A 23,638-nucleotide genomic window follows, 5' to 3' on the forward strand; every position below is an offset into this window, starting at 1 on the left:
TCCTCCCGGCGCTCTTTAGTAGGTGATATTTCTATGACGGGGTTGATCCTTCCTCTGGCTGTTGCCATAAAGTTGAGAATTATCATATATTTCAACATGGTGAAAGTGAGATTAATGGGTTTTTATTGTACTAAGTACAGACTTTGTACAGATGAAAATTTTGCAGTAAAGCAGTGGAGAAAAATAACATGCCTTTTGATTTAGGGGGACAATATGTTTTATTTTTGGTAATAATCATATTACATTGTATGTTGATTAGAATTTGATTCTCAGTGAAGAAAAATTATGGAAACTTGACTGATTGTGATTATAGGGTATTTACTTCTAGATTCTAAATGCTTTTATTATACTAAGGAAAGCATTTATTCTTAAAATTTTCTTTTGTGAACCTTAGCATGTATAGAAAGAACATTTTTATTTTCTTAAAATTAGTGAAAAAATTTCTCCAGGTCATTAGAACTTACTGTGACACATATCTTAAATTATGTGGTTACTTTAGAAAATACTATGTAATAGATAAATGCAGTATTGTTGATTTAAAATAATTTCAGTCTGAAAGGAATGTTGTAACATGACCAATTTTGAAGGAAAATTCTTGCACTGTGACTGCAGTAAAAGAGTGAAAATATTCTTGTCTTTAAGTCATTTTTATATAATACGGGAATGTGCAAAGTTGTTTTGTGATGCTACTATAACTTCTATTGTTTCTATAATTAGTTTGGGAAGAAATCTAGAAATTTGAAGAAGCTTTTGGATTATTTCTTTCTAGGTTTAATATATTTACACAATGTAAAACCATCTTTACATATTTTTAGGTAACAGAAATGATCATTGATATTAACTATGTTTAGGTTCTCTTTGAGTGAAGTGTGGCTAACGGGATATATAGTGATTATGTGGTGTTTATGTTCCTTCTAACCAATCTCATTGTTTGTTATATCTATATACACATTTTTCATCAAGTCTGTGTGTATATAAACAAACATGGAAACTGTGGCCCTCACCTGGATCAGAAGAAAATCCAGCAGCTGCCAGACCACTTTGGCCCAGGCCCTGTCAATGTGGTGCTCCGGCGGACGGTGCAGGCCTGTGTCGATTGTGCCATTCAAAGTAAGACTGTTTTTGGATTCCTTAAGCCAGATCATCGTGGAGGAGAAGTGATAACCGGTATGCCCATCTAATCCTTTATCAGCTTTTGTTCTCTAATTGGATTTTAGGTTTCAAGAAGGCAAAGATTTTATAAAATACATACATTATTTTCTAAATTTTTATTCTATTAATGATAATATTTGAATATTTATTTTGTTAATGTATAGAATATTTATAATAATTATATGCTTATAGACTTTTAACCCTGTTTTGGAAAGTTTAACTTTCAAAATAGACTAATAATGTCAGAGTAATACTGTAAATTGAGGTAAGATTTTTCCTTTTACCTTCTTTATTAAGCTCACTATAGATAAATTGAGCTTTATATTAATATATTTTAATTTTTTTAGAAAACAGAGTGATCTATATGAATCTCAAATAAAAATGTGATTCAAGAAGTGATTAAAGGATAAGATACATATGGCTTTCATGATTGTGTAATCAAATACTGCTTTTGTACCCATGGAATGTTTGGAAGAATAGAAAGTATTGTAGATCAGTGGGTTTGTATTGTTGTTTACTTTATGAATATTTTTAACTGAGAATGCTTTTCTTAGTTCAGACTATTGTGTTTGAATGAGAGGAACTTAACTTATATGATTTAAGATTATTCCTTTATCAGTTACAAAAATCACACATTAGACTTATATTTCCTAAATTGATGGCTTTTGTTTTTGTTGATGTTATGGTTCTCATCTTTCTATGATGTGACTCTGACATCCTTTTTCCCCTTGTAATAGCTGCTTTTGATGGGGAAGTTCATTCCATCCAGCTGCCTCCAGTTAACAGTGCATCATTTGTTCTTCGCTTTCTCGAGAACTTGTGCCACAGCCTGCAGTGTGATAACCTTTTGAGTAGCCAGCCTTTTAGCTCTTATAGAGGTAATACTCATAGTCCTGAAGAAAATGATCAAAATAAACCAGGTAAGAGAAAATGTAAAATTTTATACTGTGCTTCTATCTTACCTTAGATTCTTCACTAACTTGAGAGTCTTGTATAATTCAGTTTTTCCTTTTGTCCTCCTTAAGGTAAACCTTTTAGCCACAGTGAACTAACTAGGCATGTATAATATATAGTTTTTTGTTCATTCAAAATGGAAAATTAATTTCTTATTGTATTCATAATGAATTTGAGAATCAACACCTCAAAGCTTTTGGGTTGGCCAGAGACTTTGAGTTTTTCTGTAACATCTTATGGAAAAACTGGAATGAACTTTTTGGCCAGCCTAATATCTTTGTGGTTTGATTTGCATTTCCCTAGTGGCTAATGTTGAACATCTTTATGCTTATTGGCTATTTGTACATCATCTTTGGAGAAATGTGTATTTAAATCCTTTGCCCATTTAATTGGATTATTTGTCTTTTCATTATACAGACATTTTTATATTTATTAAATATGTATATATTATATATTTGTTATATATAAATATACAAGGAATTCTTTATATTCTGATTAAAGTTCCATTCAGATATGTGCTTTGCTTATATTTTCTCCCATTCTGTGAGTTGTCTTTTCGCTTTCTTAATGGTGTCCTTTGAAGTAAAAAAGTTTTAATTGTGATGAAGTCCAATTTATCTATTTTTTCTTTAGTTTCTTGTACTTCTGTTGTCATATCTAAGAAAACATTGTTTAATACAAGTTCATAAAGGTTTACTCCATGTTTTGCCCTATGTTGTGAGATGTAGGGGCCCAATTTCATTCCTTCACATGTGAAATCTAGTTGTACATGCACTATTTGTAACAAAGACCACTTTTTCCCTCTTGTCTTGACACCCTAGTCAAAAATGAGTTTCCTATAAATAAAGGGTTTATTTCTGGGTTTTCTGTTTCATTGATCTCTAGGTCTACCTCATGGAAGTACTATACTATGTTGACTACTGTAGCTTCTTGTAGTGAGTTTTGAAATTGGGAAGGATGAGTTTTCCAACTTTGTTCTCTTTTTTAAAGGTTGTTTTGGCTGTTCTGAGTCCCTTGAATTTCTATATGAATTTTAGAATAAGCTTGTCAGTTTCTGCAAAGAAGCTAGCTGGGATTGTAATAGGGACTGCGTTGAATCTATGGTTCAGTTTGGGGATAATTGCCATATTAATATTGAGTCTTCCAGTTCATGAACATAGAATGTCTTTCCATTTATTTAGGTCTTTTTAAATTTACTTCAACAGTCTGATATAGTTTCAGAGAGTACATCTGGCAGTTCTTTTGATAAATTCATCCCTAAGTCTTTCATTCTTTTTTATGCTATTGTAAATAGAATCACTTTCTTAACTTATATTTTGGCTTGTTTATTGCAAGTGTATAGAAATACAATTGATTTTTGTATATTAATCTTATAATCTATAACCTTGAATTTGTTTATTAGTTCTCATTGGGGTTTCTGTATGTGTATGAATTCCTTAGGATTTTCTTAAAGTCTATTAGTTTGTCTGATATTAGTATAGACATTTCAGTACTGTTTTGTGTGGTATATTTTTTTCCATCCTTGTATTTTCAACCTTTTTGTGTATTTGAATTTAAAGTTTGTCTCTTGTAGTAAGTTTGTAACTGGAACTTAAAAAAATCCATTATGCCAATCTAATGTCTACTGGAGTGTTTATACTTACTGATAAAATAGGATTTGCATCTACCTTTTGATATTTGTTTTCTATATGTGTCTTTTTTGAGGGGGGAGTTGTTTTCCTCCACTATTGCCTTCTTTTGTTTTAAATAGATGTTTTCTTGTGTGCCATTTTAATTTCCTTGTTCTATTTACTGTTTTTAATTAATTAATTTATTTTAATTGGAGGCTAATTACCTTACAATACTGCAGTGATTTTTGCCATACATTGACATGAATCAACCATGGGTGTACATGTGTCCCACATCCTGAACACCCTTCCCACCTCCCTCCCCATCCCATCCCTCAGGGTTGTCCCAGTGCATCGGCTTTGAGTGCCCTGTTTCATGCATCAAACTTGGACTGGTGATCTATTTCACATATGGTAATATACATGTTTCAATGTTATTCTCTCAAATCATCCCACCCTTGCCTTCTCCCACAGAGTCCAAAATGTCTGTTCTTTATATCTGTGTCTCTTTTGCTGTCTCACATATAGGGTCATCATTACCATCTTTCTAAATTCCACATATATGTGTTAATATACTGTATTGCTGTTTCTCTTTCTGACTTACTTCACTCTGTATAATAGGCTTCAGTTTCATTCACCTCATTAGAACTGATTCAAATGTGTTCTTTTTAATAGCTGAGTAATATTCCATTGTGTATATGTACCACAGCTTTCTTATCCATTTGTCTGCCGATGGACATCTAGGTTGCTTCCATGTCTAGCTATTGTAAACAGTGCTGCGATGAACATTGGGATACACGTGTCTCTTTCAATTCTGGTTTCCTCGGTGTGTATGGCCAGCAGTGGGATTGCTGGGTCGTATGGCAGTTCCACTTCCAGTTTTTTAAGGAATCTCCACACTGTTCTCCATAGTGGCTGTACTAGTTTGCATTCCCACCAACAGTGTAAGAGGGTTCCCTTTTCTCTGCACCCTCTCCAGCATTTATTGTTTGTAGACTTTTTGATAGCAGCCATTCTGACTGGTGTGAGATGGTACCTCATTGTGGTTTTGATTTGCATTTCTCTGATAATGAGTGATGTTGAGCATCTTTTTCATTGTTAGCCATCTGTATATCTTCTTTGGAGAAATGTCTGTTTAGTTCTTTGGTCCATTTTTTGATTGGGTCATTTATTTTTCTGGAATTGAGCTGTGTGAGCTGCTTGTATATTTTTGAGATTAATTCTTTGTCAGTTGCTTCATTTTCTATTATTTTCTCCCATTCTGAAGGTTGTCTTTTCACTTTGCTTATTGTTTCCTTCATTGTGCAAAAGCTTTTAAGTTTAATTAGGTCCCATTTGTTTATTTTTGCTTTCATTTCCATTACTCTGGGAGGTGGGTCAGAGAGGATCCTGCTGTGATATATCCAGAGTGTTTTGCCTATGTTTTCCTCTAGGAGTTTTATAGTTTCTGGTCTTACATTTAGATCTTTAATCCATTTTGAGTTTATTTTTGTGTATGGTATTAGAAAGTGCTCTAGTTTCATTCTTTACAAGTGGTTGACCAGTTTTCCCAGCACCACTTGTTAAAGAGATTGTCTTTTCTCCATTGTATATTCTTGCCTCCTTTGTCAAAGATAAGGTGTCCATAGGTGCATGGATTTATCTCTGGGCTTTCTATTTTGTTCCATTGGTCTATATTTCTGTCTTTGTGCCAGTATCATACTGTCTTGATGATTGTAGCTTTGTAGTATAGTCTGAAGTCAGGAAGGTTGATTCCTCCAGTTCCATTCTTCTTTCTCAAGGTTGCTTTGGCTATTTGAGGTTTTTGTATTTCCATACAAATTGTTAAATTATTTGTTCTAATTCTGCGGAAAATACCATTGGTAGCTTGATAGGGATTGCACTGAATCTGTAGATTGCTTTGGGTCATATACACATTTTCACTATACTGATCCTTCTGATCCATGAACATGGTATCTCCATCTATTTGTGTCCTCTTTGATTTCTTTCACCAGTGTTTTATAGTTTTCTATATATAGGTCTTTTGTTTCTTTATATAGATTTATTCCTAAGTATTTTATTCTTTTCATTGCAATGGTGAATGGAATTGTTTCCTTAATTTCTCTGTTTTCTCATTGTTAGTGTATAGGAATGCAAGGGATTTCTGTGTGTTAATTTTATATCCTGCAACTTTACTATATTCATTGATTAGCTCTAGTAATTTTCTGGTGGAATCTTTAGGGTTTTCTATGTAGAGGATCATGTCATCTGCAAACAGAGTTTTACTTCTTCTTTTCCAATCCTTTTATTTCTTTTTCTGCTCTGATTGCTATGGCTAAAACTTCCAAAACTCTGTTGACTGGTGAGAGTGGGCACCCTTGTCTTGTTCCTGACTTTAGGGTAAATGCTTTCAATTTTTCACCGTTGAGGATAATGTTTGCTGTGGGTTTATCATATATGGCTCTTATTATGTTGAGGTATGTTCCTTCTGTGCCTGCTTTCTGGTTGTGTTTTATCATAAATGGATGTTGAATTTGTCAAAGGCTTTTTCTGCATCTGTTGAGATAAGTATATGGTTTTTATCTTTCAATTTATTAATGTGGTGTATCACATTGATTGATTTGCAAATATTGAAGAATCCTTGCATCTCTGGGATAAAGCCCACTTGGTCATGATGTATGATCTTTTAAATATGTTGTTGGATTCTGTTTGCTAGAATTTTGTTGAGGATTTTTGCATCTATGTTCATCAGTGATATTGGCCTGTAGTTTTTTTTTTTTTTTTGTGTGTGTGTGGCATCTTTGTCTGGTTTTGGTATTAGGGTGATGGTGGCCTCATAGAATGAGTTTGACAGTTTACCTTCCTCTGCAATTTTCTGGAAGAGTTTGAGTAGAATAGGTGTTAGCTCTTCTCTAAATTTTTGGTAGAATTCACCTGTGAAACCATCTGGTCCTGGGCTTTTGTTTGTTGGAAGATTTTTGATTACAGTTTTGATTTCCATGCTTGTGATGGGTCTGTTAAGATTTTCTATTTCTTCCTGGTTCAGTTTTGGAAGGTTATACTTTTCTAAGAATTATGTCCATTTATTCCAAGTTGTCCATTTTATTGTCATATAGTTGCTGATAGTAGTCTCTTATGATCCTTTGTATTTCTGTGTTGTCTGTTGTGATTTTCCATTTTCATTTCTAATTTTGTTGATTTGATTCTTCTCCCTTTTTTCCTTGATGAGTCTGGCTGAAAGTTTGTCTATTTATCTTCTCAAAGAACCAGCTTTTAGTTTTATTGATTTTTGCTAGTCTCCTTTGTTTCTCTTTCATTTATTTCTGCCCTAATTTGTATGATTTTTTTCCTTCTACTAACCCTGAGGTTCTTTATTTCTTCTTTTTCTAGTTTGCTTTAGATGTAAAGTTAGGTTATTTATTTGATTTTTCTCTTGTTTCTTGAGGTAAGCATGTATTGCTATGAACCCTCCCTTAGCACTGCTTTTACTGAATCCCATAGGCTTTGGGTTGTCGTGTTTTCATTTTCATTTGTTTCTATGCATATTTTGATTTCTTTTTTGATTTCTTCTGTGATTTGTTGGTTATTCAGAAGCATGTTGTTTAGCCTCCATATGTTTGTATTTTTAATAGTTTTTTCCTGTAGTTGACATCTAATCTTACCTCATTGTGATCAGAAAAGATGCTTGAAATGATTTCAATTTTTTTGAATTTACCAAGGCTAGATTTATGGCCCAGGATGTGATCTATCCTGGAGAATGTTCTGTGTGCACTTGAGAAAAAGGTGAAATTCATTGTTTTGGGGTGAAATGTCCTGTAGATATCAATTAGGTCTAACTGGTCCATTGTATCATTTAAAGTTTGTGTTTCCTTGCTAATTTTCTGTTTGGTTGATCTATCCATAGGTGTGAGTGGGGTATTAAAGTCTCCCAATATAACTGCGTTACTGTTAATTTCCCCTTTCATATGTGTTAGCCTTAGCCTTACATACATATTGTGGTGCTCCTATGTTAGGTGCATATATATTTATAATTATTATATCTTCTTGGATTGATCCTTTGATCATTATGTAGTGTCCTTTGTCTCTTTTCACGGCCTTTATTTCAAAGTCTATTTTGTCTGATATGAGTATTGCTACTCCTGCTTTCTTTTGGTCTCCATTTGCATGAAATATCTTTTTCCAGCCCTTCACTTTCAGTCTGTATGTGTCCCTTGTTTTGAGGTGGGTCTCTTGTAGACAGCATATATAGGGGTCTTGTTTTTGTATCCATTCAGCCAGTCTTTGTCTTTTGGTTGGGGCATTCAACCCATTTACATTAAAGGTAATTATTGATAAGTATGATCCCGTTGCCATTTACTTTGTTGTTTTGAGTTCGAGTTTATAAACTTTTTCTGTGTTTCCTGTCTAGAGAAGATCCTTTAGCATTTGTTGAAGAGCTGGTTTGGTGGTGCTGAATTCTCTCAGCTTTTGCTTGTCTGTAAAGCTTTTGATTTCTCCTTCATATTTGAATGAGATCCTTGCTGGGTATAGTAATCTGCATTGTAGGTTTTTCTCTTTCATCACTTTAAGTATGTCCTGCCATTCCCTTCTGACCTGAAGAGTTTCTATTGAAAGATCAGCTGTTATCCTTATGGGAATCCCCTTGTGTGTTATTTGTTGCTTTTCCCTTGCTGCTTTTAATATTTGCTCTTTGTGTTTGATCTTCATTAATTTGATTAATATGTGTCTTGGGGTGTTTTGCCTTGGGTTTATCCTGTTTGGGACTCTCTGGGTTTCTTGGACTTGGGTGGCTATTTCCTTCCCCATTTTAGGGAAGTTTTCAACTATTATCTCCTCAAATATTTTCTCATGCCCTTTCTTTTTGTCTTCTTCTTCTGGGACTCCTATGATTCAAATGTTGGGGTGTTTAACATTGTCCCAGAGGTCTCTGAGGTTGTCCTCATTTTTTAAAATTCTTTTTCTTTTTTCCTCTCTGCTTTATTTATTTCCACCATTCTATCTTCCACCTCTCTTACCTGTCTTCTGCCTCAGTTATTCTACTGTTGGTTCCCTCCAGAGTGCTTTTGATCTCAGTTATTGCATTATTCATTATTGATTGACTTTTTTATTTCTTCTAGGTCCTTGTTAAACATTTCTTGCATCTTCTCAATCCTCATCTCCAGTCTATTTATCTGTAACTCCATTTTGTTTTCAAGATGTTGGATCATCTTTACTATCATTATTCTGAATTCTTTTTCTTGTGAACTCCCTATCTCCTTTTCTTTTGTTTGGTTTGGTGGGCATTTATCATGCTTCTTTACCTGCTGAATATTTCTTTGCCTTTTCATTTTGTTTAAATTTCTGTGTTTGGAGTGGCCTTTCTGTAGGTGGAAGTTTGTGCTTCCTCTTTATTGTGGCACTTGCTCCCTGTGAGTGGGGCTGGACTAGTGGCTTTTCAAGGTTTCCTGGTTAGGGGAGCTTGCATCTGTGTTCTGGTGGGTGGAGCTGGATCTCTTCTCTCTGGAGTGCAATGAAGTGTCCAGTAGTGAGTTTTGGGGTGTCTATGGGTTTGGCATGGCTTTGGGCAGCCTGTCTTTTAATGCTCAGGGCTGTGTTCCTGCTTTGCTGGAGAATTAGTGTGGTATGTCTTGCTCTGGAACTTGTTGGCTCTTGGGTGGAGCTTGGTTTCAGTGTAAATATGGAGGCTTTTGGATGAGCTCTTGTTTATTAATGTTCCCTGGCATCAGTTTTCTGGTGTTAAGTTTTGGATTTAAGCCTCCTTCCTCTGACTTTCAGTCTTATTCTTACAGTAGCCTCAAGACTTCTCCATCCATACAGCACAGATGATAAAACATCTAGGTTAATGGTGAAAAAATTCTCCACAGTGAGGGACACCCAGAAAGGTTCACAGAGTTACATGGAGAAGAGAAGAGGGAGGAGGGAGATAGAGGTGACCAGGAGAAGAGGGGGAGTCAAAAGGGGAGAGAGCAATCTAGCCAGTAATCAATTCCCTATGTGCTCTCCACAGTCTGGAACACCCAGAGAGGTTCATGGAGTTACACAGAGAAGAGAAGAGGGAGGAGGGAGATAGAGGTGACCAGGAGGAGAAGAGGGGGAGTCAAAAGGGGAGAGACCAATCTAGCCAGTAATCAGTTCCCTAAGTGTTCTCCACAGCCTGAAACACCCAGAGAGATTCACAGAATTAAGTAGAGAATAGAAGTGGGAAGGGGGAGGTATAGGTGACCAGGTGGAGAAAAGGGAGAGTCAGAAGTGGAAAGAGCAATGAAGGCAGTAATCACACCCCTATGTGAAAATGGTTATTGCAATTTAGATTCTTAATGGTACAAAACTGATAGCAAAGATTAAAAACCTGGCATAGAGATTAGACTCTCAAAAATGAAATATTAAAAATACAAAACAAAATCACAAAAATTTTTTAAAAATATATGAAATTTGTGCTAAAAATAGGCTCTTTTTTGCAAGGTAATAGTAGGTTATCAAAATGAAAATTAAAGTAGTAATGAAGCAGTTAAAAATAAAAATGAAAAATGGTAATAGTAAAAATATATTTAGAAATTTCTCTGGAGCTGTTGTGGGCAGTGTGGGTCAGTTCAGTTTCAGATAGTTCCTTGTTCCAGCTTATACTTCTTCTCAAGGTCTATAGGCCCCTTCCAGTGCTTAGTCAGTGTTAACTACAGGGTTTTAATCTGTTGCACCTGTCACTTCCAGAGGTGTTCCCTCTTTTTTGTTTATTTTGGCTTCCTCTGTTTGCAAATCTCTTCAGTGTCTAATTTCCACCCTGACACAAGGGGCAAAGGTGGTCACTTATTTAGGCTCACTTGTTCAATTATGTTGTGGGGAGGGAGTAACACTGCAAACAAGTATCACTGGGGTGTGTGGGGAGTGCTCACAGTGTATGGACCACACTGGGTTTGCCCCAGCTCACAGTGGCGTGTGCTTTCCAGGTCTACACTGCTCAGGCTCCAGGTTGCTCTGCAGGGGTACTGTCCAAATGGGCCCTGCATTTCCTGCACTTCCCAGGTCTAAGCTGCTCAGGTTCAGGTTCTTGTGTTCTCCACAAGGGCATAGCTCAGTTAGGTATGTGTTTGTGCCCTTCCCAGGTGTGAGCAGCTCAGGCGACCAGGTGCTTGGCGAATGCACTATCCCAGGTGGGCCGTATGTCTTAATCACCTCCCAGGTCCTGGCTGCTTGGTTTTCCCAGTGCACTGTGAGAGCACTGTCTCTGTTGTGCCGTGTGTCTCATCTGGGGAGCTGATCTCAGGCTGCGACCCTCCTGGCAGATGTCAACTGTCCAGGATCCCAGGAAGATGTGGTTAGCAACTGGGAGCCTGCTCACAGTTTGGTGGAGGATGCCAGTCTCTGGGGCTGAGATTGCCCCTTGCCTTCTGGCTCTGGCTGTCACACACCTGCCTCTCTGCCTCCAGTCAGGGAGGGGCCTGTATGCAGCAGCTAGCTCTCCTTTGGTATTCACTCAATCCTTTGTTCTGTGAGTGGGCCAAGCTGCGTGTTAGGTTAGAATCTTTCATGGGAAAGTTCTTTTCTTTTTCTCTCTGGTTATCCCACAGTTTGGGTTGCTATCTCACATTAGCTCCCTCAGATTGTCCTCAGGGCATTCAGGCCCAGTCCTTACCTTAAACATGCAGCCCGCGCCTCCCTGTCCAGCCCCTCTTTGGTGGCTGGACATGAGTGTCTGGGCTACTTTTCCACTGGGAATGGCAGTTAGGCATGTATTATGTGGGGTTTTTTTTTCTCCCAGTTTTGTTGCCCTCTGAGATTCCAAAACTCCCCACAGACCTGCTGGTGAGAGGGTTTCCTGGTGTTTGGAAACTTCTTCATGACTCCCTCCCCAGGACAGGTCTCTGTCCCTAACTCTTTTGTTTCTCTTTTTGTCTTTTATATTTTGTCCTACCTTCTTTCGAGAGAATGGGCTGCCTTTCTGGGTGCCTGGTGTCCTCTGCCAGCATCCAAAAGTTGTTTTGTGGAAGTTGCTCAGCATTCAAATGATCTTTTGATGAATTTGTGGGGGGAAAGTGGTCTCCCTGTCCTATTCCTCTGCCATCTTGGGACCGCCCCTCTATATTTTGAGTTATTTTCTTAATTGCCTTGGGGATTAAAATTAACATCTCAATTTAAAACAGTCTAGTTTGGATTAATACCAACTTAATTTTAATATTATGCAAAAACTTTGATCAAGCATAGCTTTATTTCTTGCCTCCTCCTTTGTGCTATTATTGTCATACAATTTTGTACATTTTAAACTGGTATTCTTTTTTTCTAATGTAGATTTAAGTTATTGTCTATTTTCATTTCATCTTGAAGGAGTCTCTAGTGTTTCTTATAGGGTAGCTCTCTACAAATGAGACAAATGAGAGTTTTTCTCAAATTTTCTTTATGGAGAATTTCCTATTTTCTCCTTCATTTTTCAAAGGTTAGTTTTTCTAGATATATAATTCTTCATTGACCATGTTTATGTTTCAGTGCTTTGAATATTGGAGAAGGCAATGCACCCCACTCCAGTACTCTTGCCTGGAAAATCCCATGGACGAAGGAGCCTGGTAGGCTGCAGTCCATGGGGTTACTAAGAGTCAGATGCAACTGAGCGACTTCACTTTCACTTTCCATTTTCCTGCATTGGAGAAGGAAATGGCAACCCACTCTAGTGTTCTTGCCTGGAGAATCCCAGGGATGGGAGAGCCTGGTGGGCTGCTGTCTATGGGGTCGCACAAGATTGAAGCAATTTAGCAGTATAGCCTCTGTAGTTTCTGATGAGAAGTCAGTTGTTAGTCTTGTTTAGGATCCTTTGTATGTGATGATCTGCTTTTCTGTTCTTTTTGTTTTGTTTTGTTTTTGTGTTCTTGATTTCAATATCATCTTTCATCTTTTGCTTTTGATGGTTGAGTGTGTTTTTTCATAGGTGTGGATATGTTTGAGTTTGTCATAATTGGAGATTTTTGTATTTTTTGGATTATGCAGATTAATAGTTTTCATTAAATTTGGGAAGCTTTTAGACATTATTTCTTCAAATAGTCTTTCTGTTCCTTATTCTCTGTCCTCTCCTTCCAGGACTCTCTCATTATATGCATTTTGGTACTGCTTGATCTTTGATATCCCACAGGTCTCTGAGGTCTATTCATTTTCTCTTCTTTTTTGAAGAAAAATTTTATTTAATTCTTAAATAACAACAGTTACTTAGTAATGGGATTTACACAGCTATTGTGTACTGCATAACTCCTCAAATCTTGGAGTCAGATAGATTGGACAAGACCACCCTCATTTCCTGTTTTACATTGATGTTTAAAAAAATTTCTTTTTACTGGAGGATAATTGCTTTACAGTGCTGTGATGGTCTTTTCTTTTTCCTGTTCATCAGACTAATTTCAATTGACCTTTTTCAAAATTTGGTGATTCTTTCTTCTGATAATTGAAATCTGCTGTTGAACCCCCTAGTGTATTATTTTTTATTTCATTTATTACCCTTTTCAAGTCCTGAAGTTCTATTTGGTTCTTTTTTTAATAATTTTTTATCACTTTATCAACAGTGTGAGACATTGTTCTTACACTTTCTTTTAATTCTTTAGACATGATATTTTAAAAGTTCTTTGTCCATATATAAATAACTGATTTTATATCTTTGCTTAGTAAGTCCAATGTTTGGACTTGCTCAGAGGCAGGTTCTGTTGACTCTCCCCCCTTCCACCATATATGGGTTATACTTTTCATTTCTTTGCATGTCTCCTAATTTTTAGTTGAAATTTAAATGTAATATAATGCAGCAACTCTGAAAATCAGGTTCCCCACTCCTTCCTAGGGTCTGTTGTTGCTGGTGATGTTTGTTTTTTTTTTTTTAGAGACTTTGCTGGACTGATTTAATGACTTTTTTGTGGGCTAATTTTGTTATATGTGGCTACTGACATCTGTTCAGTTAGCTTAGTGGTCAGCTAATGATTGGACAGAGATTTTCCTAAGTGCCTAGAACCAGTGTATCTTCCAGACTTTGTCAAGGTTTTTTTTTTATGTGTGTGTGTGTGTTGAAACTTACCTTCAACACTCCTGTGCAGAGCTTCAGAGTTGTCACAAAATGAAAGATTAGGGCCTTCTAAAGTCTTCCCTAAGCATTCATAGAGCCATGCACATACATACAGCCTTATAGATTTGTAGGAATATCTCAGTGCTTTTCTGAGTGCCCTAATGGACATCTCATTCTCCAGGTTATTTGGTCAAGCTTTTTGTCAGCCCCAACTGATAATCCTGCCTCAGGGAGCTTCACTGCTAAACATTTGCCACTGTTGTGGTTTTTTTGGTTTTGATTTGGTTTAATTTTTGACCAGTGCTTTGGAGATAGGACTGTTCACACAGAGCAGCCTCTGATTTAGGTCAAATAAAACAAACCCAGAGATGAGAGGTTTTCAGTGACAGTTCTCTGGAGGTGGAGCTTTTGCAGAATTCCAAATGCATTGTGCCCCTTCCAGTGGGGGGAAGCTAAAATGTCACAGAATTTTTTGTTTTGAGATTCAGCCATTTTTCTTGAATAAACCTCTTTTTGGTTGTTGTATCCCCTGGAGAAGGGATAGGCTACCCATTCCAGTATTCTTAGGCTTCCCTGGTGGCTCAGACGGTAAAGAATCTGCCTGCAGTGCAGGAGACCTGGGTTTGATCCCTGGATTGGGAAGATCCCCTGGAGAAGGGAATGGCTACCCATTCCAGTATTCTGGCCTGGAGAATTCCATGGACAGAGGAGCCTGGCAGGCTACAGTCCATGGAGTCACAAAAGTCAGACATGACTGAGTGACTTTCACTCACTCAAACCTTTTGTTAACATCCAGAATTTTGAAGAAGTTGATTTTGCCAGTGCTGTCATTAGTTTTATGAAGAAGTGGAAAGTCCTTAATCAGTCATCTTGGAAGTGCCTCTCTATGATGACTTTTAAAGTACTTTGTAAATTATCTGGCTTTTTCTAGTTATTCTGCAGGAACAGTTTCATGCCTTAGCTCACTACAGTGCCCAGAAACAGAAGTCAGGAATCAATTTTATGTTTGTATCAATCCCAGATAGTAGACCATATACTAGCTTCATAAACTTTTCATAAAGTATTATAATGTTGTAAGTAAAAGGTAAGTAAAGACTTTTTCTGATCTTGCTATAATTCTGAAGTAAATATCTATAGAAAACTGTAGAAACTGTATAGTTTAGTGTTCAAATTTTCTGTATCAGTAAATTGGTATGAAAAAAGTCAGTTATTTCTTTTCTTAGAATTTAACAGTCCTAATTGTAGAAATACGTCTTATTCACTGAAATATGGTTTGCCTGTTGATTTTGTAGTTGATGATTAAAAATAAAATCAAATGTCGAGAGTGCTCTTAGACTCATTCGTAATCAGTCAGTAACTGGATGGTTAAAAATTACTTATCAGATGATTTTAAGGCTCATGTCTGACCCTTAGCCATTTTTAACTAGATGAAGTTTGACTTTGGTACTTTGTCATTGCAGTCTCTCTCCTTTCTGAAGATCTATTATCCTACTTTATAGATTTTTATTGTACTTTATTTTTTCCTTTTAGTTGGAGATTAAATCAAAATACTGATTCATTTCAAGATTATGCCTTAAAGAATGGTCTTTTAAGAAGAAATGCATTTGGTTGAATGTTAAGTAAGCAGTAGAATTGTTGTAAGAGTAGCCCTAGGCCAGAATTGTTACTTATAAAATGGAGTGTTCTTTGTACTCTATCTACTTTAACTTCTCTGAATTGTTCACCTTTGTTGTTCATGGGAGCAGTTTTCTCGGGCCTTTTTAGTTGCCTCACTGCTGCCTGAGAGAGTTAGAAAAATATGACCCTAGAATAAGTGAAGCATAGATATAATGGTTTTAACCCTTGTATATCACTGAACTATTTAATAGGATGAAATGAGCACATCTTGTTCATAAACAAATGATTGATTATTGATGAAGTTATAGTAGGCAAATGATATACAAAGAAGTGTTTTATGCTGTTTATATGAAAATGCTTAAGTATATTAATTAGTTACAACAGATCTTTTTTTGAAAACAGTAGAAGATATAACAGAAAAGAAAATCACCAAACGACCATCTGAGCAACCTCTGCCTTATGTTGCTCCTCTCTCTCCTAAGCAACCCAAAATAATAGTGCCTGCCTCTAAAGGTAAACAGTAGTCACATGTTGCAAGATTGGGAAGAAAAGTCACTCTGCTATCACTGATGTATGCTGTTGAGTGTTGGTGTTGGGAATAGGGGGGTATATTTCCTCAAATCTGTTTGGCAGTTAGCTATTACTTTGGCAGCTTTGTTGAGAACTTCATTTCCTTAAGAAATGCACAGTTGTCATTTCTCCTTAGATTAAAGAAAAACAATTATGGAAGCATTTCCCATTCAGCTTTGTATTGCTAAAAGCTTTATAGAAAGAGGAATAGAAAAACCTAAAACATTTCTCCAGTGAAGTTTTTTTTTAAGTGCCCAAGTAGTAAGCAAATATTAGAAACCAATTGTGTATTATAACAAATAGTTGTGAAGAACTGTATTCGTAAAAATAAATGTTTTAGTGAAGTGTTCATAGTCTTGGTGGCAAAACTGTCAAGGGTTAGTTATGAGAAAAATAGATGATGTCATTAGAATCAATTTGGATTTCAGGACAGTGTCCATTACTAGAAACATCATGAAGGGGATGGCCATGTGCTTTGTGTTAGAGGCTTGTAGTTCATTATAGCATGGCTTAAGTGAACTATTGTTGCCAATTTAGGGGATTTTTGACATTTTAGTAGTATTCAAACTGTAAGTCTGTTGAAGATAATTGCCTTTGTCTTTTTTCTTATTGCCTTCATATTTTTTTTCTTGTAGAGGAAGTATTACCTTCTGAGGAAGATGGCATGGCCAAAGAGGAAAAGCTTTCTGAAGAGTCCAAGAAATCATCACCTAGTTCAGCAAATTCTTTGAGTCCTGCCAGAAAAAATCCTATAAGCATTCATACTCCAGTCTCCATGAATGATTCTCAAAGTATGCCATGCACCTCAAGCCCCAAAGTGGTGGAGACCAAATCATCTATCAAGAGTAGTCAGCTTGAAGTTGAATTTGAAATGCAGAGGGAAAGTGAAGGTATTTTCCAAAACAGTGATTCTCATCCGATGGGTTTGTCTTTCCCTTTAAGGTTCCCATGCCCCACATCATCCCCTGAGAGTTTATCACATTGGAGAAATTGTCAAAATTGAGGAGATAAGAGTCCTCCCCTTCACATCATTGTCAGGGCCAAGCTGCTGCAGATGCTCTAACCCTCATGGCATTACAGAACCGTTTCTGAGAATCTGGATCACCAGTCATGTTTCTGATAGAGACTTCTCATTTTATTGGTTTTCATTCCATTGTAGTTTCTCATTTCCTTGGATACTGTCTGGACTCACAAACCTTGCATGACTCTGAGGGCCTAGAAGGATGCACTTCTTCTTCATTCTGATATGCTCCCTTCCTTGTCCCTCTTGAGATCTTTCCTGGCCCCAGCCTGTACGTGGCTCCCAGATCTTGGCTCTGGCATCCTGTTGCTGTAGCCATTTCCCTGTTTTCCACGCTCAGTTGTTCCCTCACACCCACCAGGAGAGCATGATGTGTATAAACCGTACAGCATTCTACCACTCATTTAGAAAGAGCCAGAACAGCCTTCCATGTGCAAAGATAGCTCTATCCTGTACCCTTTTAAAGATTAAGGATGTTGGGGTGGAGGGAATAAGTGTTTTGTCTTTTTTCACCAGATAGGCATTTAGGCAAGGTTGAGGAATAAAGGAAGGAATCAACTCAATCCCTTGCCTTTTATCATGGATATCATCTGTACACATGCTGTGACACATTTAATGTTGTCACTCCCATCTCATATACCCCATATAGATTGTCTCTGGTTTTGGAGTGATTTTTGTAAAGAATCAAAAGATAGGTGTTCATTTTATAAAGGGGTAGTGTATCGTAAGTTTTTAGATATTTTCACTATATGAGCTTGTGAAGATAGGCCTTCTTAGAAGAAGGCTCTAAAGGTTACTCCTAATGCTGAATCTCATTTCCAAATGTATGTCTAACACTACCATGCCAAAGTAGCCTGTTTTGGGGTTTGAGAATGCTAGCTTCTAGTCTTCCTAGGTGTGGAAAGACTTAATAGTAATAAAGTCATCATCATCTTCATTACCATTTGATATTATGTGCCAGCACATAATATTTTACATTGCTTCATGCATTACATCTTTACAGCAGTTTCTTGAGATGTAGATGCTGGTAAACATTTTCAGATGAGAAATCTGAGAAGTCACTTAACTAAGGTCTCCCAACTAGAAAGTGGCTGGCCAGTCCAGGCACTCTGACTCCAGGGCTATACATCTTCAGAGAATAGGTAAGCATTTCACTTTATTTTCCTTAAGGTGTTGGAACTGTTACTTAAAGCTGAGTCTGCCTTGATTTCTGATGATGCCTCCTGCCTTGCCCCACCCCGATATTTGAATGAAACAAATTGTTGATTTTTATTACAGGAAAGAAATTCAGTATCATCTGGGATAAAATAAACTCACTTTTATTTCATTTATACCAGAAATATTTACTTATCTCCTAGTGTATATATGATAGAGCCATTAAGGAGAAGAGTGTGACTGGACTTTAATTATTTTTCATATAACTATGTGAATAATGCTACTAATGTAATATTTATAACCTTCTCTGATTTTCTTGAAGATATGGGCCCAATTAAAGTATTTTTCCATGGTAGGTTAGAGATAGGTGGGCTCACAGCTGTTTTATTTTTAATACAAAATTATAATTTTATCCCAGAAATCCTGTTTTTACATATAATTTATTTGTAGTAATCTGTAAAACAAGTTACATGTTATTCAAGACATAACCATACCAGATTCTGATGACAGAAACCAAAAATCCCACAAAATATGTTAATTTAGAGGTATGAATAGCCTTGCCAGTAATTTTTTAAATATTAAATTGAGTCTCTTGAGTTAAAGGAGAAGACTTTTCTGTCTGAATTGTTAGAATGCCTTAGGCATGACATGGTCTGTATCATCATCACTTTTACTTGAGTTGATGCAACCTAGCAGCGTTTCTTGGTAGACCATTTTTATTTCTGACAAGTAGAAAGTAGGATGTGAGTGAAGTGAAGTCACTCAGTCGTGTTCGACTCTTTGTGACCCCCATGGACTGTAGCTTTCTACCAGGCTCCTCTGTCCATGGGATTTTCCAGGCAAGGGTACTGGAATGGGTTGCTATTTCCTTCTCAAGGAGAAAGTAGGAAGATTTTAATGAAGAATTTTTATTTCACATCAAAGTTACGATATTTAAAAAGAAAATATATAAAATTCTGAGTACACCAAAAATTTACCATTGCAAGTTCTTACATCTTCTGTTTTCTTTGCCCTTTCCTTGGGTGAATACCCAAAATACCCCTGAAATGACTAGAGCACAGATGACAGGAAAGAAAAGGTTCGCTTTTGGGTAATTCACACACATGAAAAGATCAAATTTGTATTGATGGTCTTTGTTTAGAGAAACAAATCTTCCTAGTAAAGCACCAAACCCACTTCTGTTATCATATACTAACTTTAGAGAGTCAGGCACTCTGGTTGAGGAAATGAATATGTGTCTGGAGAGAAAGAAATTTTGAGGACAACTTAGTGAATAGCACAACTATAACTTTTTGAGGTATGAGCACTTAAATTATTTCATGTTTTGATTTCTTTTTAAATATATAAACCTTCAACCAAAATATCTATCACTATGCAGTGAAATTTGAAAGAGGTATTCAGTATAATGTTAAAGTTGCTTCTGACCTAGCTAAGTACAAAATAATCTTGTTTTCTTCAAAATTCAAGTAAGCATTTAAGCTTTGAGAGACAGGAGTTTAAAGAATAAATTAATGCTAAAAATAATCCTTATTGAATACATGGGAGAGATTCAGTGAAAGAACTAATTTGATTCTCAAGAGATAATACGGTTTATTGAAAATTTATTGATTAAAGTGAATTAATTTAAACAATTATAAAACTGTAAATTCTGGAGATTTTCATTGCAATTAGCTAGCAAAAGACTCAAACCTAGTCTTGAGTCTTTTCTCAAGAGGAGGAAGATTGAGAGAAATTCTTCAAAATACTTGAAGAGAGCAATAGGTTAGCTTAGATTAACCTTGATTTAACCTAAGTTACAGGTCTTTTTCTGTATTTATCTGTGGCCAAAGAGGCCTTGGATTGCTTGGTCTGCATTATGATCTTTGAAACTCTAGGGTACATTCTGAAGTTGCTTTTGTTGTTTGGGGGAGGTCAAGTGGGACATTCTTGGGTAGTTATCCTCAGGTCATCTTTATCTAGGCTTTCACTAAATTTTTACCTTTGGAATCCTGGGTCCATGCTGGGGTACTTCACAGAACATTCCAGGAATGATAAAATTATTCCCTGCTTAACATCTTTTCTTTCAGGATAATGATCAGGTCAAGTATGATTTGTCTTTTTTCCCCCCACCCAGTTGAAGCTCCAAGTTATATAGCTGAACCTGACCCCAGTGTCCTGAAGCAAGGCTTCTCTAAGGACCCTGCAACCTGGTCTGTGGATGAAGTGATACAGTTTTTGAAACATAAAGATCCTCAGAAATCAGGCCCCCTTGCTGAACTCTTCAGGCAACATGTAATGTATCTTTTGATCCAGTTTTCCTGCTGTAATGACTTTGAATTATCTCTCTGCAGGCCCTTCAGTTGGTTGCTGATTAGTGTGGATGGTGGGGGAACCCTATCAACTGATTTTTCCATATTTAAGAGAGTTCACTTTGCCCAAAGTTAGATCCTTAAAGGGTAGAGGCTGGATCTGTGCTTTAAATGGGTACCCAAGTACCTAACATATTACACGTCTTTGAGTTCTCAAGAGAAGATGATTCAGCATGGCCACTCTCAGGTGTCTTCTCTATAAGACCAGCTACAAAGATCCTCCCCACCTGCTCCCTGCTTGGCCCTGGGATTGTGAGTAGGAGGGAATGACCACCTTTGTAACATGGTGTCCTTATTACAATGCCTGATGAATTTAGTAACTGTGCAGCTTTATTTTAAATAGAAACTCAGGAAGATCAAACATACTTCCAAAACATAAATTGTTTTATTAAGCAAATAAATAGTATTAGGAGGATACCTTGTGTCTGTTAAATAATGCTTATAGTCTTTTCTAACAAATCAAACTCATGACCAAATGTATCCTTTTGTATCCTTTTTCATATTGTAAGAAAATCAGTAATATGTTTTAGCATCTAATTAGCTTCACATAATTAAGTGAATAGCTTTCAACATAAAGACAACACTGTTTAGCACATTTACAGTTTGCATTAATACTGGCATACATTCCCAGCCTTTCTAAGAAAGTTAACAACCATCTGAAATTTATTTCTACAATTCATAGTTTTCTATCTACCCTTTGTCATTGATATGTGGTATTTTATTCAACATATAGTTTTTAAAATCAGATAGTTTGATGCTAAGGCTATTTTTCAAAGATACTGGGTTAAGTTTACTTTTTCTTAAAATTTGAAGTGAATTTAGAAATTTTCAAATGATGTTTCACATATAAGTTATGTTTTTAATAGTTTTCAGGAAATAAATGCACATTCAGAGAATATATATTGAGAATGTACAGCTATTCTCTACTTACATGTTCTTATATGTAAGTAACTTGACAAAATGTGAAATCAGTGTTAATAATTATAATTTATTTCTCTCTATAGGAAATTGATGGGAAGGCTCTGCTACTACTCAAAAGTGATGTGATTATGAAGTATATGGGGCTGAAACTGGGGCCAGCCTTAAAGTTATGTTATTATATTGAAAAACTTAAAGAAGGAAAATATAATTGAAAAAATATATGTTTAGATTAGACATAATTTTCAGTTGTTTTGATAACTTTTAATTTAAAAGTATTTTTATTCTCATAGCAATTTTCGTTTTGTAGACAGTTCCTCTAAAACTACATTATATCCAGAATTGCAGAACTATAAGTCCAGTCTACTTCTTTAAAAGCCATTAACATGTTAGTATTAGCATATTCAAATTGGCAGTTCTTTATCTCTGTTTATTATTTTATTGTAGAGTTTGCAAATACACTTCATGCAGGAAACAAAGAAACACCTTTGATTTTGGTTAATGTTTATATGTAAAACCAAAACAGCTAAATCCCAAAGGGGAAAGTATCAGGGACTGACAGGCTCTCTAAGAAATTCATGCGAAGTTTTCCTTAGAAGAGAATTTAAAGATGCAGCTATAGATATCATCTCTTTCTCAAATACTTTATCTGTTACTGCAATGTTCTGTTCGTGTTCTAGCAGTTTCCTGAAAGGGAATAGCCATATAAATTATCTTCCTTTTGTTACTATTTCTCTATATGTTGTATTTGTTCATATTTAAAGAAAAAACAAGCTTATAAACTTTCATAAAGTGTTTTTATCAGTTTTTGATGAATTTTGAACAATTATAGAGTGGTTGTTCTATGCAGGAGATATTATAGTACAAGGGTGGTTTTGGAGTCCAATTAAATTTTTTAAATGAAATACTTGTTATTTCAAAACTTTACATGTTTTCTCCAAGCTTAGACATTTAACTTGGAATTCTTTCTCACATCTTTATATGAAGAAGACTATCCCTTCTCCAGCGGATCTTCCCAGCCCAGGAATCAAACCGGGGTCTTATGCATTGCAGGCGAATTCTTTACTGACTGAGCTATCAGGGAAGCCCTTACATGAAGACACCTGTGCCCAAATTTTAAAATATATATATTTTATTGTCTATGTTTATTCCTCATATGAATTCAATACTGTATTTATATATTATTCTATACTTGTAGGTATTCAAACAAGTTAACCTGTTCTTTTTGAATTTAATATGGCACTTTGCATTGCCACAGAGGTAATGGTGAACTATTTATATAGTTGGATGTTTTTATTCTGAAAAAGTATTTGCATCATTTGCTATCACTAGTACCTCTCAGCTTAGTCTTCAGGGGATAAGAAACAATCCACAGATTGGTTTCCATACAGGGAAGTTCTCTGTCCTATGCAATGTTGTTAGTTAATTTGCTTAGTTCTGAGCCATTTATTCTGCTAAATTTTGGAAGATGCATTAATTCTGACTTATCATTTTGGGTTTTGTTTTTAAAGTTAGAACTTTTGAGGGGAAATGGTGCTATATGTTAATTGTTATTACTTTGTATAACTTTGGTGTAATGTTTATAAGCTATGAGAATCTGTGCTAAAAGTATTAGCCATTTGTTATAAATGCCAATAAAATGTACACCAGGGGCAAGAATGTACATTTTCTTTTTTAGAAAACCAAATGTACTTTATATGAGAATGCTACTATTTAAAGGGTGGTTTCATCTATGTTATTCACTTTGTGTTTTAAGACAAAATTCTAATTTAAACTATGTCTTCTCTCAAATTGTTCGTGTGAAGATGCTGTGCCCAGTTAAACCGTCCTCAGGTGTTTGTATAAATACTGTTTTACAGTTTTCAGATTTTAAAATATAATAAAGTTAAATAACCTCAATTAATGTGAAAGCCTCAGATTTTATTTTACTTGCTTTTACCACATTATATTAACATATGAATCAGTTACAGTTGAAAATGAAGCACTCTAGGAAGTTTGTGTTTTTATGTGTCCAAATACTTGGTTTTAACACTTGGCCTCATTCTACTGGTAAACAGATTCTTAGGAGCAAAGGGCTTATCTTTTGCAGGGGCCTTAAATGAGACCCCAGGGAGGCAGTAAGAAATTAAATCAATGAGCTTTATCTGTACTCAAAGCTTTTGTTACTTTGGTGATGATGCAAGCATGCTAGAAAATGGCAGTGCCCCCAGGTCCCTCATCCCACCAGAGTTTATGACTTGTGCTTTTTTTTATGGCTCTGCTTTTGCTGCTGGAGGCCAGAAGCTATACT

At 35.9% G+C, this 23,638-nt stretch overlaps 1 protein-coding gene across 3 annotated transcripts; it reads left to right on the forward strand.

Moving 5' to 3' along the window:
* Positions 1-21: 21 nt before the first annotated feature.
* On the forward strand, positions 22-23,247 carry SCML2 (Scm polycomb group protein like 2). 3 transcript variants are annotated; one of them, XM_070464470.1, is made up of 6 exons: positions 23-1,167; positions 1,890-2,072; positions 15,742-15,849; positions 16,542-16,796; positions 20,196-20,353; positions 21,435-23,247. In XM_070464470.1, the coding sequence occupies exons 1-6, from the start codon at positions 906-908 to the stop codon at positions 21,561-21,563; spliced, it is 1,095 nt and encodes a 364-aa protein (XP_070320571.1). In that variant the 5' UTR covers positions 23-905; the 3' UTR covers positions 21,564-23,247. The 3 variants fall into 3 exon arrangements, with proteins under 3 accessions (XP_070320572.1, XP_070320571.1, XP_070320570.1); XM_070464469.1 differs by having other exon boundaries at positions 24-1,167; positions 15,739-15,849; XM_070464471.1 differs by lacking the exon at positions 15,742-15,849 and having other exon boundaries at positions 22-1,167.
* Positions 23,248-23,638: the final 391 nt, after the last annotated feature.

The sequence above is a fragment of the Odocoileus virginianus genome, unplaced genomic scaffold, assembly GCF_023699985.2.
Source record: "Odocoileus virginianus isolate 20LAN1187 ecotype Illinois unplaced genomic scaffold, Ovbor_1.2 Unplaced_Contig_25, whole genome shotgun sequence".
NCBI classification, from domain to species: domain Eukaryota; kingdom Metazoa; phylum Chordata; class Mammalia; order Artiodactyla; family Cervidae; genus Odocoileus; species Odocoileus virginianus.